This window comes from Mastigoproctus giganteus, chromosome 2, assembly GCF_048544385.1.
Source record: "Mastigoproctus giganteus isolate SK-2022 chromosome 2, ASM4854438v1, whole genome shotgun sequence".
Taxonomy (NCBI): domain Eukaryota; kingdom Metazoa; phylum Arthropoda; class Arachnida; order Uropygi; family Thelyphonidae; genus Mastigoproctus; species Mastigoproctus giganteus.
This window is the reverse complement of record NC_143576.1, coordinates 100,655,705-100,683,532: the sequence shown is the minus strand read 5'-3', so window position 1 is coordinate 100,683,532 and position 27,828 is coordinate 100,655,705. Positions and strand designations below refer to the sequence as shown.

The following is a 27,828-nucleotide window of genomic DNA, read 5'->3' as shown; positions in this document are numbered from 1 at the left end:
GTGCTGCAGGCTCTGCTTTTTTATTGTCACCATTTTTATAGATGGTATCTTATAATTTAGGCCTGTTTTATCCATACGGTAAAGTTGTTCTCCACTCAATTTTTTTCTGCTGATAAATGATCTTAAATCTGTAAATTTTTGAGCAGCAGGCTAATCAGTGGATCTCATTTCTAATGCTCAATACATGAATCTCATAACATTTTTTCCTATGTCCAATCCATTTAACACTTGCTGTGAAAGTTTCTGTACTGTCAATCTTTTGACATTAGAGAAACGCCTTCTTTTCTTTGATGCTGCTTTTATGACTCCCTAACTGCAGTTCCATGTCTTTCTTGCATAAATTACAACCATAATGCATTGTTATGGTTGTAGTTGTAGACGTAAATTAACCACGCTCGGAATTGAAGAAAACCCATTCTGTCTCTATGGCCATGAAGAAAACTGGGAACATGTCATGTACCGCTGTCCCCAGTATGACAACTACTGGGCTAGCGTATTCATGAAGATACAGGAAAATCCCCGAAATTCTCGGCACCTTTTTCTCATGAAAGAAAACTTCTATATAGTTCTCACTAAGTTCACTCAAGATGTATTCCAGAGACGGCGTTCTACCCACTTAAGGCACACAGTACCAATTCCAAGGCAAATCCAACTGACGACACTAAATCTTCGCACTTTTTTTTTTTGCACCTGAATACCTTTGAGTTGGTCGGGTGCCTCTGAAATCTGGCTTTGCCAGATGCAGGATGAAAACTTGGCGCTCTCTTTTGCAGACCTCCCTTATTCTGCAAACTGTCTTCTTTCCCCTAGCAATGGGTGGGCTCCCAATGCCAGAGGTGATTTCCACTTCTCCAGTCCAACTTCTTCGCTTCACCAAGGATGCCTTCTTTCCTCATCCTCCTCCTTGTTCCCACTTTGATTCCACCCCCTCATACTATCTTCCCCGTTCACTCTCTCACTTTTTTTTTTTTTTTTGTTCTCCATCAGCAAGCTCAGGCTATCCCTGATGGAGAGCAGCCAGAGTACTGTGGACAGCCTGGCTCACCTCCCAGTGGTGCTGCCGGGCAACCTGAAGTCCCACTAAGGGCCCTGCGGCCAAGCAGCAAGAACATTACAACAGAACCCAACACAACACTTTTCACATACAGCACACTACACTTTTTCTGGCTTTTACAGAGGTTCTGTATACATCACAAGAGTACTGATGGTGCAGATGTAGGAAACCACAGGTGGTAACTTAGCCAAACACTATATCTAAGACATTCATTTAAGAAGTATACCAATGATGTTTTTAGACTAAACCAAGGATGAAGAACAATTTCCCAATTGAAAAAAAGCAATTGATTAAGCAAAATTTTAATTTCGCAATTAAAAAATCAAAATGGTAATACTTAGCCCAATTTTAAACATCAAATTAAAAATTTCAGCCCAAATAGGAGAAAAAAGGTCTAGACAACAAATAGTCTCAAACCTAAAAGTAAATGAAATAGTTCCAGTGCCTTTTAACTGAAACACTTTCCTGTATATTTGTATATGTTGTTTTTTTCATTTTGAAAGCAAGTTTTATTTATAAGACATGGAATATCATAAAAATATTTTAATAAACTATACATTGAGAAGTAGAGTATGTATATCACATATCGCTAATTTTTGCATATTATGTCAATATTTATTTTTAATATTTTCAGTTTTTTTTTTTTTCACATTAATGTCCATTTAAAAATTAACTTTAATAATTTAACTATAAAATCTTAATGTAATTGAAAATGTGAGTTCAGATCACATTAAAGTCTTAAGTTAAATAAGCCTTAAGTTATTAAGTCAACCTTAAGTTTTAAGTTACTTTGGCCTTGTGTTTATCAACACATCTGCTTTTCACATTTTCTATGATTTTCCAGATCTGAGAATAGCATGATTATTAGAGAATGTAAAATGTAGAGTGTGCGATTCTGAATTACCCTTGTGAGTAGCAAAAATCCTTACAACTGCAGTTCATCCACACCATGTGAAAAAGGACTGAGTTCAAATCCCCTCAAGGTGAGAAGAATTTTTGGGGAGGCCTTTTCTTTAGCTGGTCTCAGGCAAGGAGGTCCACTCAAGAAGATGGTTTCCATCCAGCCAGAAAAACAGGAAATCCATAGAATATATGCAATACACAATGCCTGAAAATCTAAGTTGTTGGGGACAAAATCAAGCAGAAAATGATACTAAATTCTTATTCATATCTTTTAAAAATTGTACTTTTTCCCCTTCAAAGCACATGCTTTTATACTTCTTTATTCCATCCTTAGTCTTATTTATAATATAGGGACACTTGACACAAGTGTTCTAAATAATGAGTTTCAGACATGACGGACAAAAGAAACTGTTTATTTATTCCTGCACTAACCATTCATGATTTTCACAAAGCTCTAATAATAAGAAGAGTACAGGGCCCAAAAATATTTTCATTGTAGTGAAATTTTCCTTAAAAAGCATTCTCTGTAACAAGATTTTATTGTATAACCTATTTTAAAAAATAATGGTTCATTTAAAATAATTTTGGCAATATCCATTAGAACAAAATTTTTGTACAATGAAATGATTTGTGAATCTCCCCCCACCAAAGAAATTTGCTTCAATAGGATTTTAATATATAAAAATTAAATACAAAGCAGACTAAAGGTAGCAGTAGTAGAAACCATCAACTTCATAAAAAATATGAAAAAAAAAAAAAAGGATAAACAATGAGCTGCTAATTTCACAGAGGACAACTTCCAAATAAATATCTACCTCTATGAGGGGGGTAATGAACAACTCCACATTCCTTGCTAAAAATGTTCTCTATATGTGTAGTTGCCAAAAAATACCTTGGAAAATGGTAAAAACAAAGGTAATGCATTCAAAAAAATGTAGTGCAACTGTACTCAAATTTCTAAACAATGCCATCAGCTGGATGACCAATGGTCAGTGGCAGTGAGATCTAACATGATGAAACTAATGAAGATAGATGTGATATCCTTTAAGATCACCAAAGGAGGAAATATTGTAACCATATACAGACAGATTAAGGATACCTGATGTTATATCAGGGGAAAAAATGGATAATGTGATTGACTGAGGAGCAAGTGGAATTTCAGACGCATTGATTGTCCAGGAGAAATCAGGCATTATTTGGAAAAGTCAGGAAGAGACTGAGCACAAGTAGAAAAAAAGTTCTGTTTTGTTTTGTTTTTCTCAGTGTGCTGTCAAGTTGTATGAATCTGCACAGAGATCAATAAAGCCCATGCTGAGTTGGCTGACAGCATACTGCTGCAGTAGTATGAAAAATCCTGATCATCATTAAATGCAATGCAGCTGCTAACTAAAATTGGCTGGCCATCCATCAACCATAAGACATAAACACAATAATATTATTTTTAAAAAAAGTAACAGCTGGTATAATCAGAAAGGTGCAGAATAACAAAAAAAATCATATTTCAGTTCCATGAAGCACTGAACTGCCAATGTCTGGATTGACTTCTTTTGGGTTCAAACTGGAAGCAGAAATTTTACTGAATTGTCCTCATTTTTCTATCTTATCTGGATGTGGCACTTTCATTGGACTAAGTTGAGAGAGTTAGAGTCAGACTGCAATCAGCATTGCAATTATTTTCAGCAAACTTCATTCAGCAAATTGCTACATCGAATATGTGGCAGTTTGCTGAATGAAGTTGAAGACTATTAAACTTTCAGCAAAAGTTAAACAAGCCTTAGCAAATAAAGCCATGGCAAAGGCTAATAAAAGGTATGAAAACTAAGGACCTGGAAGTTCATAAAGAGTCTAGAAGGACTCTGTCAGTGAGTCAATGCATGCTCATTGCAGGTGTTTTGTGCAGAAATCATGCCATTGATCAAGGTTTGCCATACAGTACATCACATGGGACCGAAACATAGAAATTTAAGTTTGAGTGAAAATAATAAAATTCTAAGTGCTTATGTTGCCTTGCTTAAGTGTAGTCAGAGAGGGAGAAGCTGCATTTTTAAAACTCTACACAAAAACTTTAATGCAAGCTGCATTAAAACTCTAGGGAGAAGATGCATTAAACTCTACACAAAAACTTTACACAAAAGAGGTGTTTCACACCTCTTTTGTGTAAAGAGATGTGAAACACTGAGTAAAGAATAGAAAATCACATGAATTAGAAATAACTAAGAATAACAATCAGAACAGGAAACAAAAAAGATGTAAAAAAATGAACTTGTGGAAGAAGCACTTCTGAGATAGTTCACAAGTGCAAGATTAAAAAATGCTCCCATCAGTAGATATTTCCCATGCAAGAAGGCAAAAGAATTTGCAAAAGAACTTGGTATAAATGATTTTAAGCCCACAAATGGGTCGCTAAGCAGGTGCAAGGGGAGACATTGTGTACAAAAATCTTCACAAAAAAAAAAATCAAACTCTGATACGGGTTCAGCACAAAAATGTTTTAACTAATTTATTGGGATAATTTAGTCCTGACAGTACTTTCCACACTGACACTGATAAAACTGGTGTTTATATTAAAGCCATATCTCAGAAATACCTCAAGAATTTGCAGATAAAGGAACCACTAAGTGACAGTGATCACAGTCTAATGAGGTGGGATTTACTTAAATATGTAACTACCATCAAGGGTAAAGGGAAGGCTTTTTGTTTTCGTAAAGGTGACAACGGTGATATCAGGAAGTTTTTGAATTCTATACAGTGGGATCAACTGATGATGTTAAAAACAGTGAATTCTAAATGAGAGGCCTTCAAAGAATTAATCTTGGAAGCTACTAGGGCTTTCATACCAACTAAGAAAATATTCAAGGTTTAGGCCTAAATGGATGTCATATGAACTGATGAGACTTGTGCCAGAGAATAAAAATGCATGGGATGCATATAAATTATCAGGAGACAGATGCCTAAGGTGGATATAAGATAGTCTGTAATCAAGTCACAAAGGAGGTTAAGCAAGCAAAGGCAGATTACAAGAAAACTTTGGCAAAGGATACAAAGAAAATCAGTAAAGATTTCTTTACTTGTGTGAACTATAGAAGGAAGGGGATGAATTGGATTGGATCACTTGATGTTGGTGGTTCGACCATTGATGATCCTGCTCAGATAGCCAAACTGAATGAGCATTTTGCATCTACATTCACACATGAGGAATTCTGAAAGGAAAGGTAGGACAGAAGTTTACTAAACTCTAACAGTGAGCTAAATGATTTTGTAATAACAGAGAGCAAAGTGGAGGAGAACTTGTTGAAGTTAAACATACAAAAGGCACCTGGTGCAGATGGAATCTATCCAGTTATATTGAAGGAGGCAGTGAGGGAAGTAAGCAAACATTCAGCCATAATAATGAGAGCATCCTTAGATTCAGGGGAGATCCCTACGGACTGAAGATGTACAAATATATCCCCAATTCACAAAGGGGGATCCAAAGGTGACACGAGTAAATACAGGCCTTTTAGTTTAACCTCTATTCAGGGGAAAATAATGGAGTCACTAGTTAAAGAAGAACTGCAGGATCATCTAGACAAGATTTCAGTTATAGTTCAGACACAGCATGGGTTTGTTACGGGAAAGTCTTGTCTGACAAACCTGACTGGATACTACGATGTGGTTACAAAGGAACTGGATGCAAAAAATTATTTTGATATCATATACTTGGATTTCAGGAAAGCTTTTGATACTGTTGCACATAGAAAACTGCTGTACAAATTGGAGCAGTACAGCATTAAGGCAAGTTGCTGCAATGGATAAAGGGATGGGTGAGTAGGAGACGGCAGAGAGTGGTAATAAATAGAAACCGTTCTACGTGGAGTAATGTTGTTAGTGGAGTCCCCCAGAACAATAATGGTGCTGGGGCCATTATTGTTCTGAGTATTTATTGATGATATCGATGAAAGTATATCAGGCTTAATGTCGAAGTTTGCAGTTGATACAAATATTGGCAGGGTTGTTAATGATAGTAAAGACAGTGTGCTACTGCAACAGGATCTAGAAAAGTTAGGTAGGTGGATTGAGAAGTGGCAACTGAAGTTTATTATTGACAAATGCAAAGTACTGCACATGGATAGTAGTAACCAAAGAGAAATGTACCAACTGTGTGGTACTACACTCAGGGAGGTAGAAAATGAAAAAGACCTGGGGTTAACTGTGTAGTCAGATATGAAGTTCTCTGTGCAGTGCAGACAGGCGGCCAGAATAGGTAATGGAGTTTTGTCAATGATATATAGGAATTTTGCTAGCAGAGACAAGGAGGTGATTATACCTTTGTATAAAGCAATGGTCAGGCCACACCTTGAGTACTGTGTCTGGAGGCCTCATTTTAGGAAGAATGTAGGGTTGCTAGAATGAGTACAGAGAAGGTTGACAAGATTGGTGAGAAGAACAAAGGGGTTCTCTTACCAGGAAAGGCTTAAATTCTGTAAGTTGTCGCATCTGGAATCTAGGCACCTGCAAGGTGATATGATTGAGGTATACAAGGCCTTGAATGGTTTGAGCAGGCTCAATGCTGATGGGATACTTCCACTTGCTGAGATTAAGAACCTGAGGGGGCACAGATTCAAATTGAGGAAAGACAGTTGTAGAATATATGTGCGGAAGTTTGCCTTTATCCAGCGGTAGCTGATTGTTGGAGCAGACTTCCATCTGTTGTTGTGGAAGTTGATAGCTTAGATAAATTTAAGGCTGAACTAGACAAACATTTGGAGTGACCAGATGGGTGAAATGGGAAGGTTTTTTTTTTTTTTTGCCTGATGCTCTATAAGCTTGCTTTCTTGCATCATATACCTCAACTAATGCTAACACTTTATCAGAAAAGAACAGTCCAAAGCTGGAAAAAATCAAAAACAAAAAGGGCCTGGCCTGTACTTCTTACATGCAATATGATAGACATAATAAAAAAATAACTTTTTGCACTTCAGAGGGACAAAAAAACCTACCAGATGAATATAAGAAAAACACAAATGCAGGGATAATGTCAGAAATATTCGTTGACTTTCTGAAGGAATGAGACAGAGAATTTTTGTGCCAGTAAAAAAAATTGCATTTACCTTAGATAACTGTACAGCTCATCTGAATGTGCAGTTGAATCAACATAAAACTCTTACTTTTTCCAGCAAATACAACATCCATAGTGCACCTTTGATTCATAAAGGTTTTCAAACAACCATTGTACAGAAGTGCAATGCAATGAAAAATTAGAGCAGAAATTGAAGAAAGCAATGAAGCCCAAGCTTAGCACAGAGAAAAAAGAAATAACTTATTAGATGCAGTGGATATGATGGCTAGTACTTGGGATTTAATTTCTAAACAAACGATCAAAAACTGCTTTCGTAAAATCAGATTTATTCAGCCAGATGCTGCGATAAATATTGAAGAAAGTGGTGCAGTGCCAACAGAGTACAGCCAGGCCTCGCATAACGCAAGTTTGATTAACACGATTTTCAGTTAACGCTATTTCAAAAATTATACCACTTTTCACTTTACAACTTTCCAGTTAACGCGATCTCTTTTTTTTTTATGTGATAGTTGAAAAAGATTTGAATCGCGCGTTAAGCTTACCACGTCATGCGGGCAATAAACAAATGTTTGCCTGCTGCCCACCTCGGTGTGTTCCATCAACCATCGGAAGAAGACGTGTTACTTGTTTGTCTCCTGCTAATAAAGACAATGCACATTGCGGAATTTAAAAATTTAAATTTTTAAATGAGCCAGATGAAAATGTTACCGGGAAGGAGATAACGGTAAAAGAATTAGATGAAATCTTCCGTATCGCATAGAACCTCAAACAAAAGGTTTGAGGTTCTCTGCGATATTTATTTCGCCAGGGCCCAAAGAAGACTGTTGTCAGCTATCGGAAATTGACTGATGAAAAGAGAAAGTCAACACTGTTCAAATATTTCCGCAACAGTCATTTCTTCATTGTGTATTTTATGTCAGAGGTTCCCAAACCTTCTCGGTTCACGGCGCCCTTAGTGTCTCAGTAATTTTTTTCAAGGCGCACCCAGACCAAAAGAAATACCTAACAGTTCCATTTAGTAGTTAGGTCCAAACAACTTAATAAGAAATGCTGAAACTGTGAACTACCTCGAGCTAGTAGTTCGCACGGTGTCTGACAGATGTCGAGTATCGCCGTGTTTCCCTCGAAATTTTAAATATTCTGCGGAGCACAGTTTGGGAACCGTTGTTTTATGCGATAAACATTTAATTCCATAATTATTTTCATTATCTTTTACATTGTATACAGTTAAAGTTATTTAAAAGGTATTTTTAAAATTCTTTATGGACATTCCAGAAGGTCAAAGACCAATTATAATTTTTTCTATTGATTATTATATTCGATTAACGCGTTTCTGTTTGGCACGATGCGCTCGCGGGATGAATTAATCGCATTAATCGAGGCCAGCCTGTATACCAGTAATTTGTTTAATATTACACAAAATTTTGATGAGTGGGTAAAAATTGATGAAAATCCTCTGATAATGGGTGATTTGTCAGTAAAGGATATAGTCAATGGAATTACACCAGATAAACCTGACACTGAGGAAAATGAAAATTCTGATAATGAAGATATCAAAGTCCAGAGAAATATGCCAATGACCATAGAAATTAAGACATCTTTTGAAGTGCTACAGAGTGCATTATAAATTAAGGAAGGGAAAAGTGAAGACTACAAATTATTGTACAAGTTACAATAATGTACTGAAAATTTAAATGCTAAGGATTTAAAACAGCAAACATTGGAGAAAATTTTTAAAAGGTAGGTATTTTAATGTGTTTTTCTTTTCATTGTTTTTTTTTTTTTTTTTATTTCAACATTGAAATTAGTTCATATGTGTTTATATTATAGTTATGCATGTAAAGCACTATATGAACTATACTGGACAATAAATAAAGATTGGTCAGATAAACAACATTTTATATTTCATCAAAAAAAAATCCCTCTGTTTAGTGCTATCAGTGGCTTGAAGTTATCAATTTTCTTAAATGCAATGTCATCGCAATGAGCGATACCCACGTATTAGCTTACCTAGGATTTTTCTGTCTGTGAATTTCTGTTTGGACTGTCTATTAGACAACCTTTTCAGAAATGGGCAACATTGTTATGAGAAATTATTCAAATACCCAAAATGGCTTTGAATAATTTGTTATATTTCTTGCTTCCTTGTGCACTAGTCATTTTGCCAACCAAAGACCACTGCATATCAATTGTTTCCTTATTTCATAATATCCTCTAGTAAGAAATATCTATTTCTTTATCTTCAATGTCAGAGAGCTTCTGTTGTGATTGGAAAGTCTGTGGATTGGATCCTCTGGCAACAATAGCATGAATAGAGATAGGGGAGTACAACTTCACCCCCTTTTTCAGTCGGTGGTTTTTGCCAGAGATAAACGTTTTAGTTTTCCACGTCCCCCAGGCCACTTCCGGTTCTGGTACACGTGAAAGGAATATCGAGTATGTGCCTGGTCATCCACATGTGCCGTGAACCTGGTATTTAAGGATGTGTCGCTTAAGTTTCATTATTGCTGAGGAAGGAGGCAGACACCTCCGAAAGCTTCAATAGTGTTTTTATCGCTTTTAAATTTATATTTTAATGCATTTTAACGTATTTACTTATTTTATTTTATTTTTGTCTTAAACTAGTTTTTTGTAAATAATCAATTTTTGTAAATATTATTTTACAGGATTTTGTATCATTTTATTTTATTATTAAATCAGTTTTAAACAGTTGGTGTATCTGTTTAAATTTGTGGTTCTGTTGTGAGTGTATTAAAAAAATCACAACAGCTCTATTTTTCAAGCAGTAATACAGTGTTAAAAGTGATGGTCAATAATTTAAAGGTGAACTGTACAGACTACAATATGCAAAAAAAGCCTAGTAAACATGGGTCCTTAAGTGAATCATTTTCGAGATATTGCACATTTCTAGTTGGGATCCACCACTGACTGTTTGTTTAGGTTGGGTTATGCTCATTCTCTCCCTTTTCCCTCTCTCAATGCTCTGAGACGTAGCAGGCATATTAATACTTGTCAAAGGATAGTCAACATGGAAAGAGGTTACAGCAACGAAGAGTATGCGGACATGCACTTCATGTATGGTAAAGCCAATGGCAGTGCACTCGAGGCTGCATGTTTGTACCAAGAAGCATTTCCCAACCAAAGGCAGCCCAACGGGGGCACACTCATCAGGGTACATCAATGCCTTAGAGAACATGGACACTTCGCACATGGAGTACGAGCAGGTAGGCCCAGAAGCATAACATCTGATGTTGAGGAAAGGGTGTTAGAAAGAATAGAACAAAATCCAGGAATTTCGACACAGAGGATTGCTCTGCAAGAGCGTGTAATGAGTCATAGCAGTGTGTGGAGAATTTTACATTGCCAATTACTTTACCCCTACCATATCCAGGGAGTACAAGGTCTTGGCAATACAGACTACACTCCCAGAGTGAACTTCTGCCAGTGGATGCAAGAACAGTGTCCTGAACCCCCAATTTTTAAACAACATTTTGTTCACTGACGAAGCTGGGTTTACTCTGGATGGTATTTTTAATTTTCATAGCTGTCACGTTTGGTCCAACGAAAATTCTAATGCAATTCACGAGTCACGACATCAGCATTTCTCGTTGAGTGTCTGGCAGGACTACTAGGAGACGGTCTAATTGGACCACACTTTCTGCCAAACAGGCTAACAGCAGAGCTGTACCTTCAGTTCCTGCAGAATGTTCTTCCAGACCTCCTTGATGATGTAATGTTCCACTTCAGCAACACCAGAGCATGTGGTTTATGCATGATGGTGCACCAGCACATTTTGCTCGAGTTGTGACTCGGTATCTAACTAGAAGGTATGGTCAATGGTAGACAGGTAGAAGTGGGCCTGTAATGTGGCCTCCCAGATCACTAAACTTAAACTCTGGATTTTGTATCTGGGGTCATGTAAAAAGCATGGTGTACACCTCTGACATTAACACAGTTGAGAAATTGCAGCGTCAGGTTGAAGGAGCCTTTCGGCAAATCAGAAATGACCCAGGAATGCCTGGGAGGATTCGCAACTCAATGCAGAGAAGACTGCAAAGCTGAGTACGGATGCAAGGACAGCATTTTTAACACCTTTTGTAACATCTGTAAAATCCTGTGGTGTTGAAACCAAAAATTAAAAATGTATTATCTTATGTTTAATAAAACCACACTTAGCAAAGGATTCACAGCTTTTTGCTAAACTAGTGCTCCCGTAGTGGCGGATCTTAACAGAAAATGTGCATTATCTCGAAAACAGTTCATTTGTGGCCCGATGTTCACTGGGACTTTTTGCTTATTTTAGTTTGTACTTTTCACCTTTAAATTATTGACCACCATTTTTGAAACACCCTGCATTTCAATGGCTTGCGTCATCATATAAATCACCTTAGTGGAACAATATTGGTACACTGCACTCATGCTTTTTTTTTATTGTATGTATAAAACACAGTAGTTTACTGTGAATATCATGGCATTCTACAGTTCATCTAACAATATGTTTTGACATTAGCATTAGGCAAATGATGCTGTTATTTGGTTTTTAGGAGCATTAGCAACTAAGGCCATATTGCTCCAGGATATGCGGTGGTCATTCCCTGACCTTTCCGCATCCTCCGTATTTGGTAGTGAGGGGCTCAAACCCCGGTCTAATCAAGAAGCGTGTGCTACGCACTGCTGCTCCTTCCCACCTGGCTACAGAGGTGCCACAAATGATGCAAGAAAGCAAGTATATATAGCATTAGCCGAAAAAATAAATAAATAATCCCCATTTCACCCATCCATTCTCTCCAAAGGTTTATCCAGTTCTTCCTTGAATTTATTTAAGCTATCAACTTCCACAATGACAGATGGAACAAACTTCCATCTGGCATTGTGGAAGCAATCAAATTTCCGCACATCTATTCTACAACTTTCTTCCCTTGATTTGAATTTATGCCCTTCAGGAGCATAAGCTGAGCAAGAGAAAGAATCCCAGCAGCATTAAGCTTGCTCAAACCATTCAAGGCCTTATACACCTCAATCAGATCACGGATACCTAGTCTCCAGATGATGCAATTTGCAGAATTTAAGCCCTTCACCAATCTCATTGCCCTTCTCTGTACTTGTTCCAGCAGCTCTACATCCTGCCTAAAATATGGCCTCCAGACCTGTATGCAGCAATCAAAGTGTGGCCTTAACCATTGCTTTATACAAAGGGATAATCACCTCCTTATACCTGCTAGGAAAGTTCCTGTATATCACTGACAACACCCCATGAGCTGCTCTGGCAGCCTGTCTGCATTGCTCAGAAAACTTCATATCTGACTGTAAAATTACCCCCCAGGTCTCTTTCATTCTCCACTACCCGAGTGTAACACCACCCAGTTGGTAAATTTCTCTGGGGTTGCTGTTACCCATATTCAGTACATTGCAACTGTTATTATTAAACTTCAGTTACCACCGCTCAGCCCATCTGCACAACCTTTCCAGATCCTGTTGCAGCAGCATACTGTCATTACTGTTATTAACAACCCTGCCAACCTTTGTATTATTTGCAAACTTTGATTAAGTTTGATACCTTCATCAATATCATTCATAAATATACAAAACAACAATGGGCCCAACACTGATCCCTGGGGGACACCACTAATTAGCATTAGGATTAGCATTAGCAAGGGCACATGATGCAAGTAAGCAAGCTTACATAGCATCAGCCAAATAAAAAAAAACGCACACCCCCTTCTCATTTCACCCATCCACTCATTCCAAATGTTTGTCTAGGTCTACCTTGAATCTGTTTAAGCTATCAACTTCTACAATAACAGATGGAAGTTTGTTCCAGCAATCAATTAGCCGATGGCTAAAGGCAAACTTCCGCACATCTATCCTACAACTGTCTTTCCTCAATTTGAATTTATGCCCTCTCAGGCAAGTATTCTGAGCAAGAGGAAGAATCCCATCAGCATTCAGCATGCTCAAACCATTCAAGGCTTTATACACCTCAATCAGAACACCTCGCAGGTGCCTAGTCTCTAGACACTGTAATTTGCAAAACTTAAGCCTTTCATCGCAAGAGCAACCCTTTGTTCCATTCACTAATCTTGTTACCATTCTCTGTACTCGTTCCAACAGCTCTACATCCTTCTTAAAATGAGGCTTGTTTGTTTGTTTGTTTTTTAGTTTTTAAGAGCATTAGCAACTAGGGCCATATTGCTCAGAGGATATGAGGTGGTCATTCCCTGTCCTTTCCGCATCCACCGTATTTGGTGGTCACAGGCTCATCAAGAAGTGTGTGCTACACACTGCTGCTCCAGGCCACCTGGCTACGGAGGCACCTTAAAATGAGGCCTCCAGACCCGTATACAGTACTCAAGGAGTGGCCTGACCATTGCCTTATACAAGGGGATAATCACCTCCTTATTCTTGCTAGAAAAATTCCTGCATATTATTGACAAGACACCATGAGCTACTGTTCCAGACCGTCTGCACTGCTCAGAAAATTTCATATCTCCATGCACAATTACCCCCAAGTCCTTTTCACTCTCTACCACTGTCAGTGTAGTACCACACAGTTGATACAATACTGTGGGGTTACTGCTTCCCATATGCAGTACTTTACATTTGTCAATGTTAAACTTCAGTTGCCACCTCTCAGCCCATCTGCTCAACTTTTCTAGATCCTGTTGCAGCAGCGTATTGTGATTAGTGTCATTAACAACCCTGACAAACTTCATGTCGTCTGCAAACTTGAACATTAAGCTGATATACTATCATCAGTATCATTAATGAATACAGAGAAAAACAATAGACCCAACACTGAACCTTGTGGGACTCTACTAATAACATTAGTACACAAAGAGCAGTGTCCATTGATTACCACTCTCTGTCTTCTCCCTCTCAACCATCCCTTTATCCATAGCAGCAATTTGCGTCCAATGCCACACTGCTATATTCCCTACAACAGCCTTCCATGTACAACAGTATCAAAAGCCTTTCTAAGATCCAAATATATCATATATCAAATTTATTCCCGGCATCCAGTTCCTTTGGATGCAGGGAATAAATCAATCAAATATCAAAGTATCCAATCATAGTATCCAATCAAATTGGTCAGATAAGACTTCCCCTTAACAATCCCATGCTGTGTCTGAGCTATAACTGAAGTCTTGTCTATATGATACTGCAATGCTTCTTTAACCAGTGCCTCCATTAATTTCCCTGGAACTGTTATTATTATTATTATTTGGTTTTTAGGTGCATTAGCAACTAAGGCCATATTGCTCTAGGAATATGCGGTGGTCATTCCCTGACCTTTCCGCATCCTCCATATTTGGTGGTCACGGGCTCGAACCCCAATCTAATCAAGAAGCGTGTGCTATGCACTGCTGTTCCTGCCCACCTGGCTATGGAGGTGCCTTTCTCTGGAACAGAAGTTAAACTAATAGGTCTGTAATTACCTGTGTCTGCTTTAATACTCCTTTGTGAATTGGGGTCACATTTGCACATTTACAGTCGATGGGTACCTACCCTGAGTCCAAGGAAGCTCTCATAATTATGGCTAAGGGTTTGCTTACTACCTTTGCCGCCTCCTTTAATATAACTGTATAGATTCCATCCACCCCAGGTGCCTTTCTTCTGTTTATCTTCAACAATTTCTCCTCCACTTTACTCTCAGTTATTACAAGATTATCTAGCTTACTGCCAGAGTTTAATACACCTCTGGCATTCCCTTCCCTGAATAACTCCTCATGTGTGAATGTAGATGCAAAATATTCATTTAGTTTGTTAGCTACCTGAGCAGGATCATCAACAGTTGAACCATTGATATCAAGTGGACCAATTTGATTCATTCTCTTCCTTCTAAAGTCTTGGAAATCCCCATTGCCTTGCTTTCCAAGGTTCTGCTGAACTGCATTTCAATAGAAGCAGTGCAAGAATCACTTTCACCTCTGCCAGTGGCTACTGTTAATCTATTAGTCTGTGTATCCCGCTAGCAGTTTTCTGACCCACCTAACTCTGCCTCGATATCATCAGCAAATATTCTTGCACCCTTTCTATTTAAGTGTATTCCATCCCTGTAGAAACAGTCTCTCCTGTTAACAAGCACAGACCATGCTGAGGAAAACACTATAACATTAGTCCAAGAAAAGAAATGTCCATTGATTACCACTCTCTGTCTTCTCCCACTGAACCATCCTTTTATCCACTGTAGCAACTTCCTCTTAATGCCATACTGCTCCAATTTGTACACAGTCTTCCATGTGCAATGGTATCAAAAGCTTTCCTGAAATCCAAGTATATGATATCAAAATTATTTTTTGCATCCAGTTCCTTTGTTATCACATCATAGTATCCAATCAATTGATGAGACAAGACTTTCCCTTAACAAACCCATACTGTGTCTGAACTTTAACTATGGTCTTATCTAGATGATCCTGCAATGTTTCTTTAACCAGTGACTCCATTATTTTCCCAAGAACAGAAATTAAACTAACAGGTCTGTAATTACTCGTGTCACCCTTTGATCCCCCCTTTGTGAATTGAGAATACATTTGCACTTCTTCTGTCCGTGGGGACCTCCTCTGAGTCTAAAGATGCTCTCCTAATTATAGGTAAGAATTTTCTTACTTCCTTTGCTGCCTCCTTTAATATAACTGGATAGATTCCATCCACCCCAAGTGCCTGTTTTATGTTTAACTTCAATTTCTCCCCCACTTTCCTCTCAGTTATTACATAATCATTTAGCTCCCTGTTAGAGTTTGATAAGCTGCTGTTGTCCACTTCCCTACACAATTCCTCATGTGTGAATGTAGATGAAAAATACAGTAAACCCTCGCTATTCGTGGGGGTTACGTTCCTGAGAAATGCCGCGAATACCGAAAACGCAAATACTGAGTTATGGCTCCCATAGTAATAAAGGGGTTCCGTTCCAAAGTATGAAATATATAAGAAAAACTAGTCTAAAATTTTGTCTATGTATGTGTTATATGTACCTTCATAATATGACTATGTACATATGTACATAGTGAAATACAAGCATATGACATCGAAATGAAAATAAGAAACAATTTAATATTAAATGTAATATTTGTTAGAAATTTCAAACAAATGTTTCAAAGCAGCGCCTTTGCTAGCTAAAAAACTTATCCCGCCAGTGCTATCACCAGTTTCTCTAAAGTGTTGATAAAGGTGTTTTGCCTTTTTACGAATGATGAGTGAACGTAACGGAATTTTATTTTGAGAATTTTATTTTATTTTCTCTTGTTATTCGTAGCCATATTTTTGTAGGGGTTAGAAAGAACTTGTCCACAATAAGTCACTTTCTTCCGTTAACACACTCGAAAAAGTCTGTTTTACACTGCAAAATGGTAGATTTATCACTTTTGTAAGCATATCAATTTATAAATTGATAAATTTATTCAATTTATAACTATGAATTGATATAACTATAACTATCAATTTATAACTATAAAAGTGAATTGATAAATTTATTCAATTTATAGGCATATAAATTAAAAGCAAACGACGAAACCTTCCATGACAAGCGCATAACACATACTGAACAAGGATTAGGGAGAAACATCCTCGCTCGCGATTTTGTCACCCCTCACCCCCCAACCACTGAGCGCTGTTTTGACCGGGAAAGATAATTTTAGCCACGCCCACGTTTTTTTATGGCGTAAAATGTTAACGGCGCTTTAAAATTCACATTTTTTTAGGTTTCATTTTATATTAAATCAGCGACCATGAATACGCGAAACCGCGAATACAGATACCACGAATAGCGGGGGTTTACTGTAATAATTCATCTTGTCAGCTACCTAAGCAGGATAATCAACAGTTGAACCATCAATATCAAGTGAACCAATCTGATAAATTCCTTTCCTTCTAAAGTTTACATAAGTAAAGAAGTCATTGCTGTGTTTCTTTGCACCGATGCCAAAGATTTCTCCTAATCTACATTTGCCTGCCTAACCTCCATTGTGACTTGATTACAGATTAGGTTATATCTACCATTAAGCTTCTTTGTTGCCTGAAAATTTATATGCATCCCTTGCAACTCTCTTTTCTACCATAAGTCTCATTAGTTCATCTGACATACATTTAAGCCTAAACCTTGAATAGTATTTCTTAGTTGGCATGAAAAGCCTAGTAGCTTCCAAGATTAATTCCTTTAATGCTTCCCATTTAGAATGTTGATTACATCAGTTGGTCCCACTGTATACTCCTACCATTGTTTGGTGCATAATGACTTTTAGTTGCCATTGTGCCATAAAACCTCCAACAACAAGAACAACCCATTGTATAGAATTTAAAAACTGCCTGGGACCACTGCAGTCACCTTTATAAAAGCAAAAACCCTCCCCTTTACCCTTGATGGTAGTTACATCTTTGAGTAAATCCACACATCAGCACGCTATAATCACTGCCACATAGGGGTTCCTTTATCTGCAGATTCTTAATGCATAAATAATCACTACTGATAATCAGATCGGGGGTATTGCTCTGTCTGGTTGCCTCTCAAACATGCTGCTGTAGAAAACAATCATCAAATAAATCCACAAAAATCATCCTAATGTGTGAGTGACCAAATCACAAATTCCAGCCCCCACATGCACAACAATATCACCTTTTGATCTGCTCTACAACATTATCAACTTTTGCCCCTGGCAGACATATCCTGGTCCTATTCCACCTATCCTTTTTGCATAATATATGCAGGGTGTCTCAAAAATATTGGTACAAACGTTCAGAGGAGGTAGGTAACATCTAAAGGAATGTGAATCGCGTAGGAACCCATAACCGGAAACGTCACGGGCAAGTAGTAGCAGATGCACAAGACGCAGAAATGACACAAGACAGTAATTAGTGGCAAACATTTATTTGACATAATATTAACAATGGAGTACGATATGGATGCATTTCATGATGTTACAATAGATGCTCGAAGGTTCCACCATGAGATGAGATACATGCGTGACACCAATGCAGCATGGATTGGCGGACACAGTTGAACACACCTGGAGTTTCTTTGACAGTTGCAGCAGCGCAGACGAGTCTCACCACGAGATCCATTTCCATCTCCACAGGCTTCAAGGCTCGATAAATCAAGTGAGCGTGGGGGCCAGGCAACGGCCAATCCATCGAGGCCCAAAAGGCCTGTTCAAATGATCATGAACACACCTTCCATAATGGGCAGGCACTCGTCATGTTGAAACCAAATGTTGCGTCTCACATTTGCTGGAACATCGTCAAGTAACCCTGGTAGAACTTGTTCAAGAAAGATCCGATATTTAGCGGAGTTCATGCGGAAAGGTAACAGGTATGGGCCAACTAAGCAATCACCGACCACACCTGCCCACATTTATTGCGAAGCAATGTTGTGCCGCATGGGGGCGCACACTGTGTGGGTTGTCGTGAGCCCACACATGAGCATTATGCTGATTGAATAGGCCTTCCCGAGTGAAATAAGCCGCATCCGTTAACAAAACATAGGCTGGAAAATTCAAGTCTTGAACACTTTCTTGGAGAAACCACTGCGCAAAAGCCACATGTGCAGGATGATCTTGGGGGAGCAGTAACTGAACCCTTTGGAGATGAAAGGGGTGTAAGGAATCATCATGCCAGACACGCTGTACACTGCAACAAGACTCTTCTAAGGCAGAGGCAACGGCATGTGTGCTGGTAGTAGGATTATTTTGGACGGCATTCAACACACTTTCTTCCATGGCAGGAGTTTGCGTCGAACATGGTCTGCCCGCACTACTCCTGTTACTCTAAATGACCCATAATCACACAAACTTTGATGCACACGCGCAAACAAACGGTGGTCCGGTACAAGTCTGTCTGGGAAGCGTTCTCCATAAATTCGTTGAGCGGCTCATCCATTGCCCTCTGCTAATCCATACACTATGTGCATGTATGCCAGCTCACAGTTCGTATATCGATGCATGCTCTTCGTGCAGTGACTACTGCTTGAATGAGTAAACTAGAAATTTTCCCTCTCACGAACTGATGAACAGCACCGTCTACCGACTTACGGTGATGTTTCCCGTTATGGGTTCCTATGCGATTCACATTCCTTTAGATGTTACCTACCTCCCCTAAACGTTTATACCAATATTTTTGAGACACCCTGTATATCCCGTTTCCCTGACAATAACTAGCTTCTGTGGGACTAGCGCATTCTGCTTTGAAGATTGTCCACTGTTGCCCAATGCACAAGAGTAAGCTCTGACATTGAGTTGGACAGCTGAGAGCTTGATGTTTCCCCCATTTTAATTCCTTTGAGGGTATCTACCCTACTCTTAAAACTCTCATAGACGCCCATCAGAAAATGCTGAGTTGGCACATAATTAGCATTAGCAGAGGCAAACGATGCAAGAAAGCAAGCTTATGCAGTCAACCAAAAAAAAAAAAAAAAAATGCTGTGATTTCACCCCTTCCCCCATTCGTTCCAAATACCTGTCCAGCTCAGCCTTAAATTCATTTAGGCTATCAACTTCCAAAATTTCTTCATATTCTCTACACCTAGCACTCACAAAGACATCCTCCTTAGCTAGATCATGTCCTGTTCCAGATAAACCTATTTGCAATACCAAATCTATGCCAAATCACCAATGGGTGCCTCCATAGCCAGGTGGGAAGGAGAAGCAGTGCGTAGTACACGCTTCTTGATTAGACCAGGGTTCGAGCCCATCACCACCAAATACGGAGGATGTGGAAAGGTCAGGGAATGACCACCGCATGTTCCCAGAGCAATATGGCCTTAGTTGCTAATGCTCCTAAAAACCAAATAACAACAACACCAACAAATCACCAAAACGTTCTATGGATAATAATGTCATACATTACAAACTACGTGATAAAGTTAAGTTATTAAAATGTTAAAGCTATGAAGGTTTTAAAACACATATGTAGTGCTATAAATTATAGTTTAAAATCCTCTCCTGATAGTGATTACACTGCTACAATCTACGTAGGAACCTCCAGTATCTGCTATATCACTACTAATACAATGGCAGCAGAATTCAAACGTTCCTATTGATACAATACAACACAATGCTGGCAGAAATCGACTGAGTTTTTAAGCAATTACAAGGTTCAATGAAAGAAAAAATACACCACATTAATCAGGAATCACAAATAAACATTACAATACTAAATTTAAATCAAAAGTTAGAGAAAAACAATAATTTAAAACAATAAATAAAATTCCACTTAGAGGCTTCTGGAAAAATGTGTAGTAATGCTTGTGATCTTGATGTCACTCGACATTCGTGACATGCCAGTACTCAACTCTCATTGGCTGTTTATAATTGTGATTGACAAGGAAGGCAGCCTGAATTTATTGATAGGGAAGGACAGTGTTTTAATCATATACAGGAGATGGACAAAATAACAGAAACACCTATGAGAGAGTTACAGATATGCACTAATATGGTGTTGGACCATCCTTTGATTTTAAAACAGCTTGTGTTCTACATGGAATAGATTCAAATAAATCCTGAACTGTCTTAAAAGGAATATTGGACCATACTGGATTCTTTGTGGAAGAACATTTCAAGCTCCTTGAGTGATAAAGATGTGGGAAATCTGCTTCTCACTCTCCTCTCTAAATATGCCCAGAGTGGCTCAATAGCATTTAAGCACATGGAAGATGCTTGAGCTCAATTTCATACTCCTCAAACCAAGACTGGACACATCTGGCTGTGTTGTATTGGAGCATTATCATCTTGAAACATGGCATCATTTGTGAGAAACAAAGTTTGCATCATGGGATGATCACTCAGAACATCAAATAATCAGTGGCAGTAATTCACCGATTCAGGGTGATGATGGGATCTAAATAATACAAAGATGTTGCTGTACAGCACAAAAATCATCACTGCATGTTCGTAAATAAGTCATATAGCCATTACAAAAACTACTACTTTCATATCAGGTGTTTCCATTATTTTTCCATCCCCTGCATCCAGACTATTAGCAATGAAAGTTAGAGTTAAAAGCCTATAATTTATTTTATTTAAAAATAAATCTTTAATAATAAGCTTTTAATAAACTTTCGGTTCTTTTATTAATTTTTTTTTCTTTCTAAATTGAAAGAGGTAACAGGGCCATAATTTATGTATTCCATTGGAAAGGAAAAACGTGCAAAATAATGCAGATTTTTCATGCATGACTAACTGAACAATGATGGCAAACTATTCTTGGGGATTTATGTATTTATTAATGAAAGTAAGAAGAAGAAGATTCTTTTTATTTTCATTGTGTGAATTTTTTGAAATTTTTTTAAATCTATGAAAAAATTCAAAGGATTTTTTTAAAAACCCAAATTTTAAATAATTTTACTATTTTTTGTAGAAAGACAGGGAAACTATGTTATATTAGCATTAGCATTAGCATTAGTAGAGGCATATGATGCAAGAAAGCAAGCTTATTCAGCATCAGCCAAAAAAAAAAAAAAAAAAACACACACCACTCCCATTTCACCCCTCCGTTCGTTCGAAATACCTGTCCAGTTGAGCTTTAAATTTGTTTAGGCTATCAACTTCAACAACAAGTGATGGAAGTCGGTTCCACCAACCAACCACCCGCTGGCCAAAGGCAAATTTCCGCACATCTAACCGACATCCGTCCTTCCTCAATTTGAATTTATGCCCTCTGAGCTGATTATTCTGAGCAAGATGAAGAATCCCATTGGCATTGAGCATGCTCAAACCATTCAAAGCCTTATACACCTCTATCAGATCACTCTCCGGTGCCTAGTCTCCAGGCTCTGTAATTTGCAAAACTTAAGCCTTTCTTCGTAAGAGCAACCCTTTGTTCCATTCACTAATCTTGTTGCCCTTCTCTGTACCCGTTCCAGCAGCTCCACATCCTTCCTGAAATGAGGCCTCCAGACCTGTATACAGATGTGGCCTAACCATTGCCTTATACAAGGGAATAATCACCTCCTTATCCCTGCTAGAAAAATTCCTCTTTATCATTGACAAGACACCATGAGCTACTCTTGCAGCTCGTCTGCACTGCTCAGAGAACTTCATATCTGCCTGCACAATTATCCCCAGGTCCTTTTCATTCTCCACCACTGTCAGTGTAGTACCGCAGAGTTGATACGTTGCTCTGGGGTTACTGTTTCCCATATGTAGTACTTTACATTTGTCAATGTTAAACTTCATTTGCCACCTCTCAGCCCATCTATTCAACCTTTCCAGATCCTGTTGCAGCAGCATAGCGTCAGTAGTGTCCTTAACAACCCTGCCAACCTTTGTATCATCTGCAAACTTGGACATTAAACTTGATATCCCATCATCAATATCATTCATAAACACCGAAAACAACAACGGACCCAACACCGAACCCTGAGGAACTCCACTAATAACATTAGTCCACGTTGAGCAGTGTCCATTGATTACCACTCTCTGTCTTCTGCCACTCAACCATCCCCTTATCCATAGCAGCAATTTGCCTCCAATGCCACACTGTTCCAATTTGTGCAGCAGTCTTCCATGTGCAACAGTATCAAAAGCCTTTCTAAGATCCAAATATATAATATCAAAGTTATTCCCTGCATCCAGTTCTTTTGTGACTACATCATAGTATCCAATCAAATTGGTCAGGCAAGACCTGCCCTTAACAAAACCATGCTGCGTCTGAGCTATAACTGAATTCTTGTCTAGATGATCCTGCAGTGCTTCTTTAACCAGTACCTCCATTAATTTACCTGGAACAGAAGTTAAACTAACAGGTCTATAATTACTTGTGTCAGCCTTTGATCCTCCTTTGTGAATTGGGGTTACATTTGCACATCTCCAGTCTATGGGTACCTCCCCTGAGTCCAAAGAAGCTCTCATAATTATGGCTAGGGGCTTGCTTACTTCCTTTGCTGCCTCCTTTAATATAACTGGATAGATCCCATCCACCCCAGGTGCCTTTTTTATGTTTATCCTCAACAATCTCTCCTCCACTTTCCTCTCAGTTATTACAAAATCATCCAGCTCACTGCCAATGTTTACTTTACCTACATCATTCTCCTTCCTGAATAACTCCTCATGCGTGAATGTAGATGCAAAATACTCGTTTAAATTGTTAGCCACCTGAGCAGGATCCTCAACTGTTGAACCATCAATATCCAGTGGACCAATCTGATTCATCCCTTTCCTTCTTGAGTTTAAATATGTAAAGAACTCTTTTCTGTTTTTCTTTGCATCCTTTGCCAAGGATTTTTCGTAGTCTGCCTTTGCCTGCCTAATCTCCTTTGTGACTTGGTTACAGACCAACTTATATCTATCATAGGCTTCCATGTCACCCATTAATTTGTATGTATCCCATGCATTTTTCTTCTCTGCCACATGTCTCATTAGTTCATCTGACAACCATTTAGGCCTAAACCTTGAACAATATTTCTTAGTTGGTATGTAAAGCCTGGTAGCCTCCAAGATTAGTTCCTTGAATGCCTCCCATTTTAAGTTTGCTGTTGGTAACATCATCAGTTGGTCCCACTGTATAGAATTTAAATACTGTCTCAGACCATCATAGTCGCCTTTACGAAAACAAAAACCCTTCCCTTTACCTCTGATGGTAGTTACCTCCTTGAGTAAATCCCACTTCAACACACTGTGATCACTGCCACCTAGTGGTTCATTTACCTGCAGATTCTTAATGCATGAAGAATCACTACTGATAATCAGATCAAGAGTATTGCTCCCTCTTGTTGCCTCATGAACATGCTGATGTAGAAAACAATCATCCAATAAATCCACAAAAGCCTTGCTAGTGTGCGTGTGACCAACCCACAAATTCCAGTCAATATCTGGGAAATTAAAATCCCCCATTATAAGACTCTCTGATTTACTGGCCCACTCTATTTCCTTGTACAATATCTTATTATACTCATCAGAGTCATTAGGCCTATAGCACACTCCTACTCTCAATTTTGATTTCCCTATGCTTAAGTCACACCAAACTGACTCGACACTGCCCTGTCCATCGATGTCAACTGGCTTCACTTCCTTGGACTTTATGTGTTTCTTAATTAATAGCATAACCCCTCCTCCCCTCCTGTCCTGTCTATCCTTTCTATACACATTGTATTCCCCAAATTCCAGTTCCGCATTACTTATATCTGTGTGACACCACGTCTCTGATATCCCAACAATATCTGCCTTTGATGTTTTGAGCAATACCTCAAATTCATCAAATTTATTTACCAAACTCCTAGCATTGGTGTACACGCAGGTATACATGCACCTGTTTCTATTCTTAGCTACCCTAACACAACCCATGTGTTTACTTGTACCGCAATGACTCCCAGCAGTCTCTGAAATATCCTGCATCTTGTTTTTCAGGCTTCTGCTCATTTCAATAGAAGCAGTGCAAGAATCACTTCCACCTCTGCCAGTGGCTACTGTTAATCTATTAGTCCTTGTATCCCCCCCAACTAGCAGTTTTCCGACCCACCTAACACTGCCTCGACAGCATCAGCAAAAATTCTTGCACCCTTTCTATTTAAGTAATTTCTTTTTCTATTTAAGCAATCTCTCCTGAAATATTACAATGATGAGACAGAGAACAGTCAAAACGACAGATTCTCTATTGTAAACCCCATAGCATTGCAGCTATGCAATATACTTGGTAAAGTGAAAGTTGTAACCTGGAGAAAATATTCTCATTTAAATAGAGTAAATTTATTAAAAGTTTATGTTTATATATCAATTTAAAATTCAATTCAATAAAAATACAGTTTAAAAATAATTGTGGTCATATTTATCCCCAGAGGCTCACATCTGGTGAGTATGGGCTTGGCACACCCAGGGTCCTGAGCTGGATATCACCATTCTTCTCTTTCTTGGTGGTTCCTTTCTACTTTCTCTCTCTCTCTCTCTCTCTCTCTCTCTCTCTCTCTCTCTCTCTCTCTCTCATTTTTTTGGCTGATGCAGCATAAGCCTCAGGCTTCCTTGCATATGGCTAATAATAATAATATGAATTGGAAGACAGTATGATAGGTAAGGTATTTGCACACCAAGTGGTCAGGTGCAGAGTGACCACCTTAGAAAACTTAAATCAGATTATACATGTTAACATTATTAAATATTATTATATGCAAAATGTAACTTACTTGGAAATACCTGGGATGTTGCTACTGTAAGCACTGCCTTTTCAGATAATGTATATGCTATATCCTGAGATCCATAAATTGGACTTCCAGATTCATCTATCCTAATTGCTCGATTATCACAAAAACCAACTGCCTGGCTAACCCCAAGAGGCTGCTGTCCAATATCAGCTGCTTTAAGGAGGTCAGCTGAACCTACAGTGAATTGATCAAAGAAAAACGTGATCAGATGATTATTCAAAACAGAAAAATGCATCACACTCTTTTTGCTGCACTATGAAGGTTGCCATTTTTTTGTTTATATTGTATGAGGGAAAATTACTCACAAAACTCATAACTATATTATCAATAATCTTCAATAAAGTAAGTCCCTGACATATGTAACAGATACATTCCAGGACTTCTTGCGTAAGTCGAGTTTTACAGAACTCGGGAATGACCAATAAATTATTGCTACACTATATCCCTGATATGCCAAAATTACAAAAACCACATAATATCCTCAGAAGAATGAAGAAAATAGTTATTTTTAAATTAATTTTTTATATATTAGTAGTTAAATATTTTTAATTAGTTCAATTAAAAACATTATCTGTGGACAGTGAAGTAGCCAAAGTGGCACATAAGAAAAGAAAACATAAAAGGAAGAAAAAAATGCATGTTATTGTACTGCAAGAACTGATATGTATTTTGTAGCCTTGGTTATTATAGTTGACTTCATTGGTTTCTATCCCTTCACCACTTCACATATTCTGTCTTTGTGCTTTATTATTGTGTTCACCATTGACAAATCTAAATTGTGCGAGATACTTGTTAATATGTGACAATTTTCGTACATCCTTATTATTTTAATTTTCTGATCCAAATCGATCACTTTCCTTTTCTTGGTACTAGTACCGCTGTCACTAATCTGTATTCTCTTATTCAGTACCATGATAACGGACAAATTGAAATTTTCTGTAAAGAACTTCACAGGGTTAAGGCAGAAACACACTGTTATCACCTCACACAAGCTCACATTTTAGTAAAGCACATTTTGGAGGTCACTACCATAAAACAATAAAAATAATTTGCAGTTTATACAGTGGAATACACTAAATGCAGAATGCACACAGTCTCGTTATTTAATTGGTGCACTGTGTATTCCACTATGCCTTTGTTTAAAAGTTGAAAAAGCAAACAAACCATTGACATTGAACTTTTTTTGATATTCTGGGCTTGATATTTTGGAATTTGACAAACACAAACTGGTAAATCCTAGGATTTACTGTATCAGAGTGGAAAAGGTTTGAATTTCAAGCTTTTCCCAAAGTGAACTTGTAAATCCTAGAATTTTAGGATTTTCAGCTTTTACAGTAACATATATTTTTTTTAATTAATAATTTAATTAAATTTATTTATAAGACTAAAACAAAATTTAGTAATAAAGCCTCAAATCACAGAATTTACTAGACATGCAAGTAAGAGCAATGCATCAGTTCTGTACATAGCAAATCACCGAAGTTGGTAAAATGGCATCGTTTTCATTATATCTTATATTGTGAATACCTTTATAAAGCGTATTCACAATATATATGTATTCACAATATATATATTGTGAATACCTTTATACAAGAACAGGCAATATACCTTTATTGCCTGTTCTTGTATTACTATGAATAAATAATGCTTCCCCATTAGAGAAGCCTATTGTTACTTATTTCTCAATGGATAGCCCACCACTACCCAGACGTCTATTTCACAGCAATTTGGCCCTTCATCAGTGGGTAGGTATCCAGTGGTATAATGACTGACAACCCCATTATGAGTCAGTGGCCGTGACAACTGAGTCAATCATTATACCACCAGGTACCTACCTACCCACCCACCAATGAAAGGCCAAATAACCCTGAATGGGCCATCTGGGTGGTATCCATTAAGAATAAATAACAGGTCTTCTCTAATGGGGAAGCATTACTTATTCAAAGTAGTACAATGATAGGCATCTCGTGAGGGTATTCACAATATGAGATGTAACGAAAACGATGCCATTTCACCAACTTTGGTGATTTATTATGCACAGAACTGATGCATTGTGCTAACTTGTATGTCTTTTTTTATAAGTTAACATAAAAGAGGATTACAAATAATCAAAAAATTATCACAGAGATCCAAGAAGTAGATGTTGCATTTCAATTTTGTTTAAACTAATTTTTCTCTTGAATTTTTCCTTTTCCTCTGCTTAACAGAAATGAAAACTAACTAATTACCTTGTTACTAATTAATTAACTACTAACATATAAAAATCTTTCCATTTCTCTGTACATACCCCAACGTTTTGTAATACTTTACTTATTTCCTACTGGATTTTAGATTTTAACAATTGAAATACATGGGTATTTCATTTTTTCTATGTTTAATGCAATAAGCAAATACTGTAGTAATAATTATAGATTTACATATTTGGTGAACTAACAGCAAATAAGTAATATAGTGTATGCAATGCGTTACATTTCAGGCGCGTTCGAATTTTATTTCTTAACCCCTTGTTCTTTTTCTATTTCTATGATTAAGTGAAATAATATAAATGAAAAGTAAATAACTAATTATTTGATTAACAATCAATTACTAATTAATTCGCTACATATCTTACAACGTAATTTTCACTCGACATTTTGTTTTGTAATACTTTACTTATTTCGTCTTGGATTTTTAAAATTGAGCTACTGGGATGAA

The 27,828-nt window shown here is 37.7% G+C and overlaps 1 protein-coding gene across 1 annotated transcript in view; it reads right to left on the bottom strand.

Moving 5' to 3' along the window:
• The window catches only part of LOC150089465 (uncharacterized), a 1,372,165-nt gene that overhangs the window by 1,326,391 nt on the left and 17,946 nt on the right, over positions 1-27,828 (bottom strand). The window contains exon 2 of the mRNA XM_090389992.1: positions 25,117-25,308. Coding sequence (XP_090246118.1) covers positions 25,117-25,308 — 192 coding nt within the window. The remainder of the gene's footprint in view (positions 1-25,116; positions 25,309-27,828) is intronic.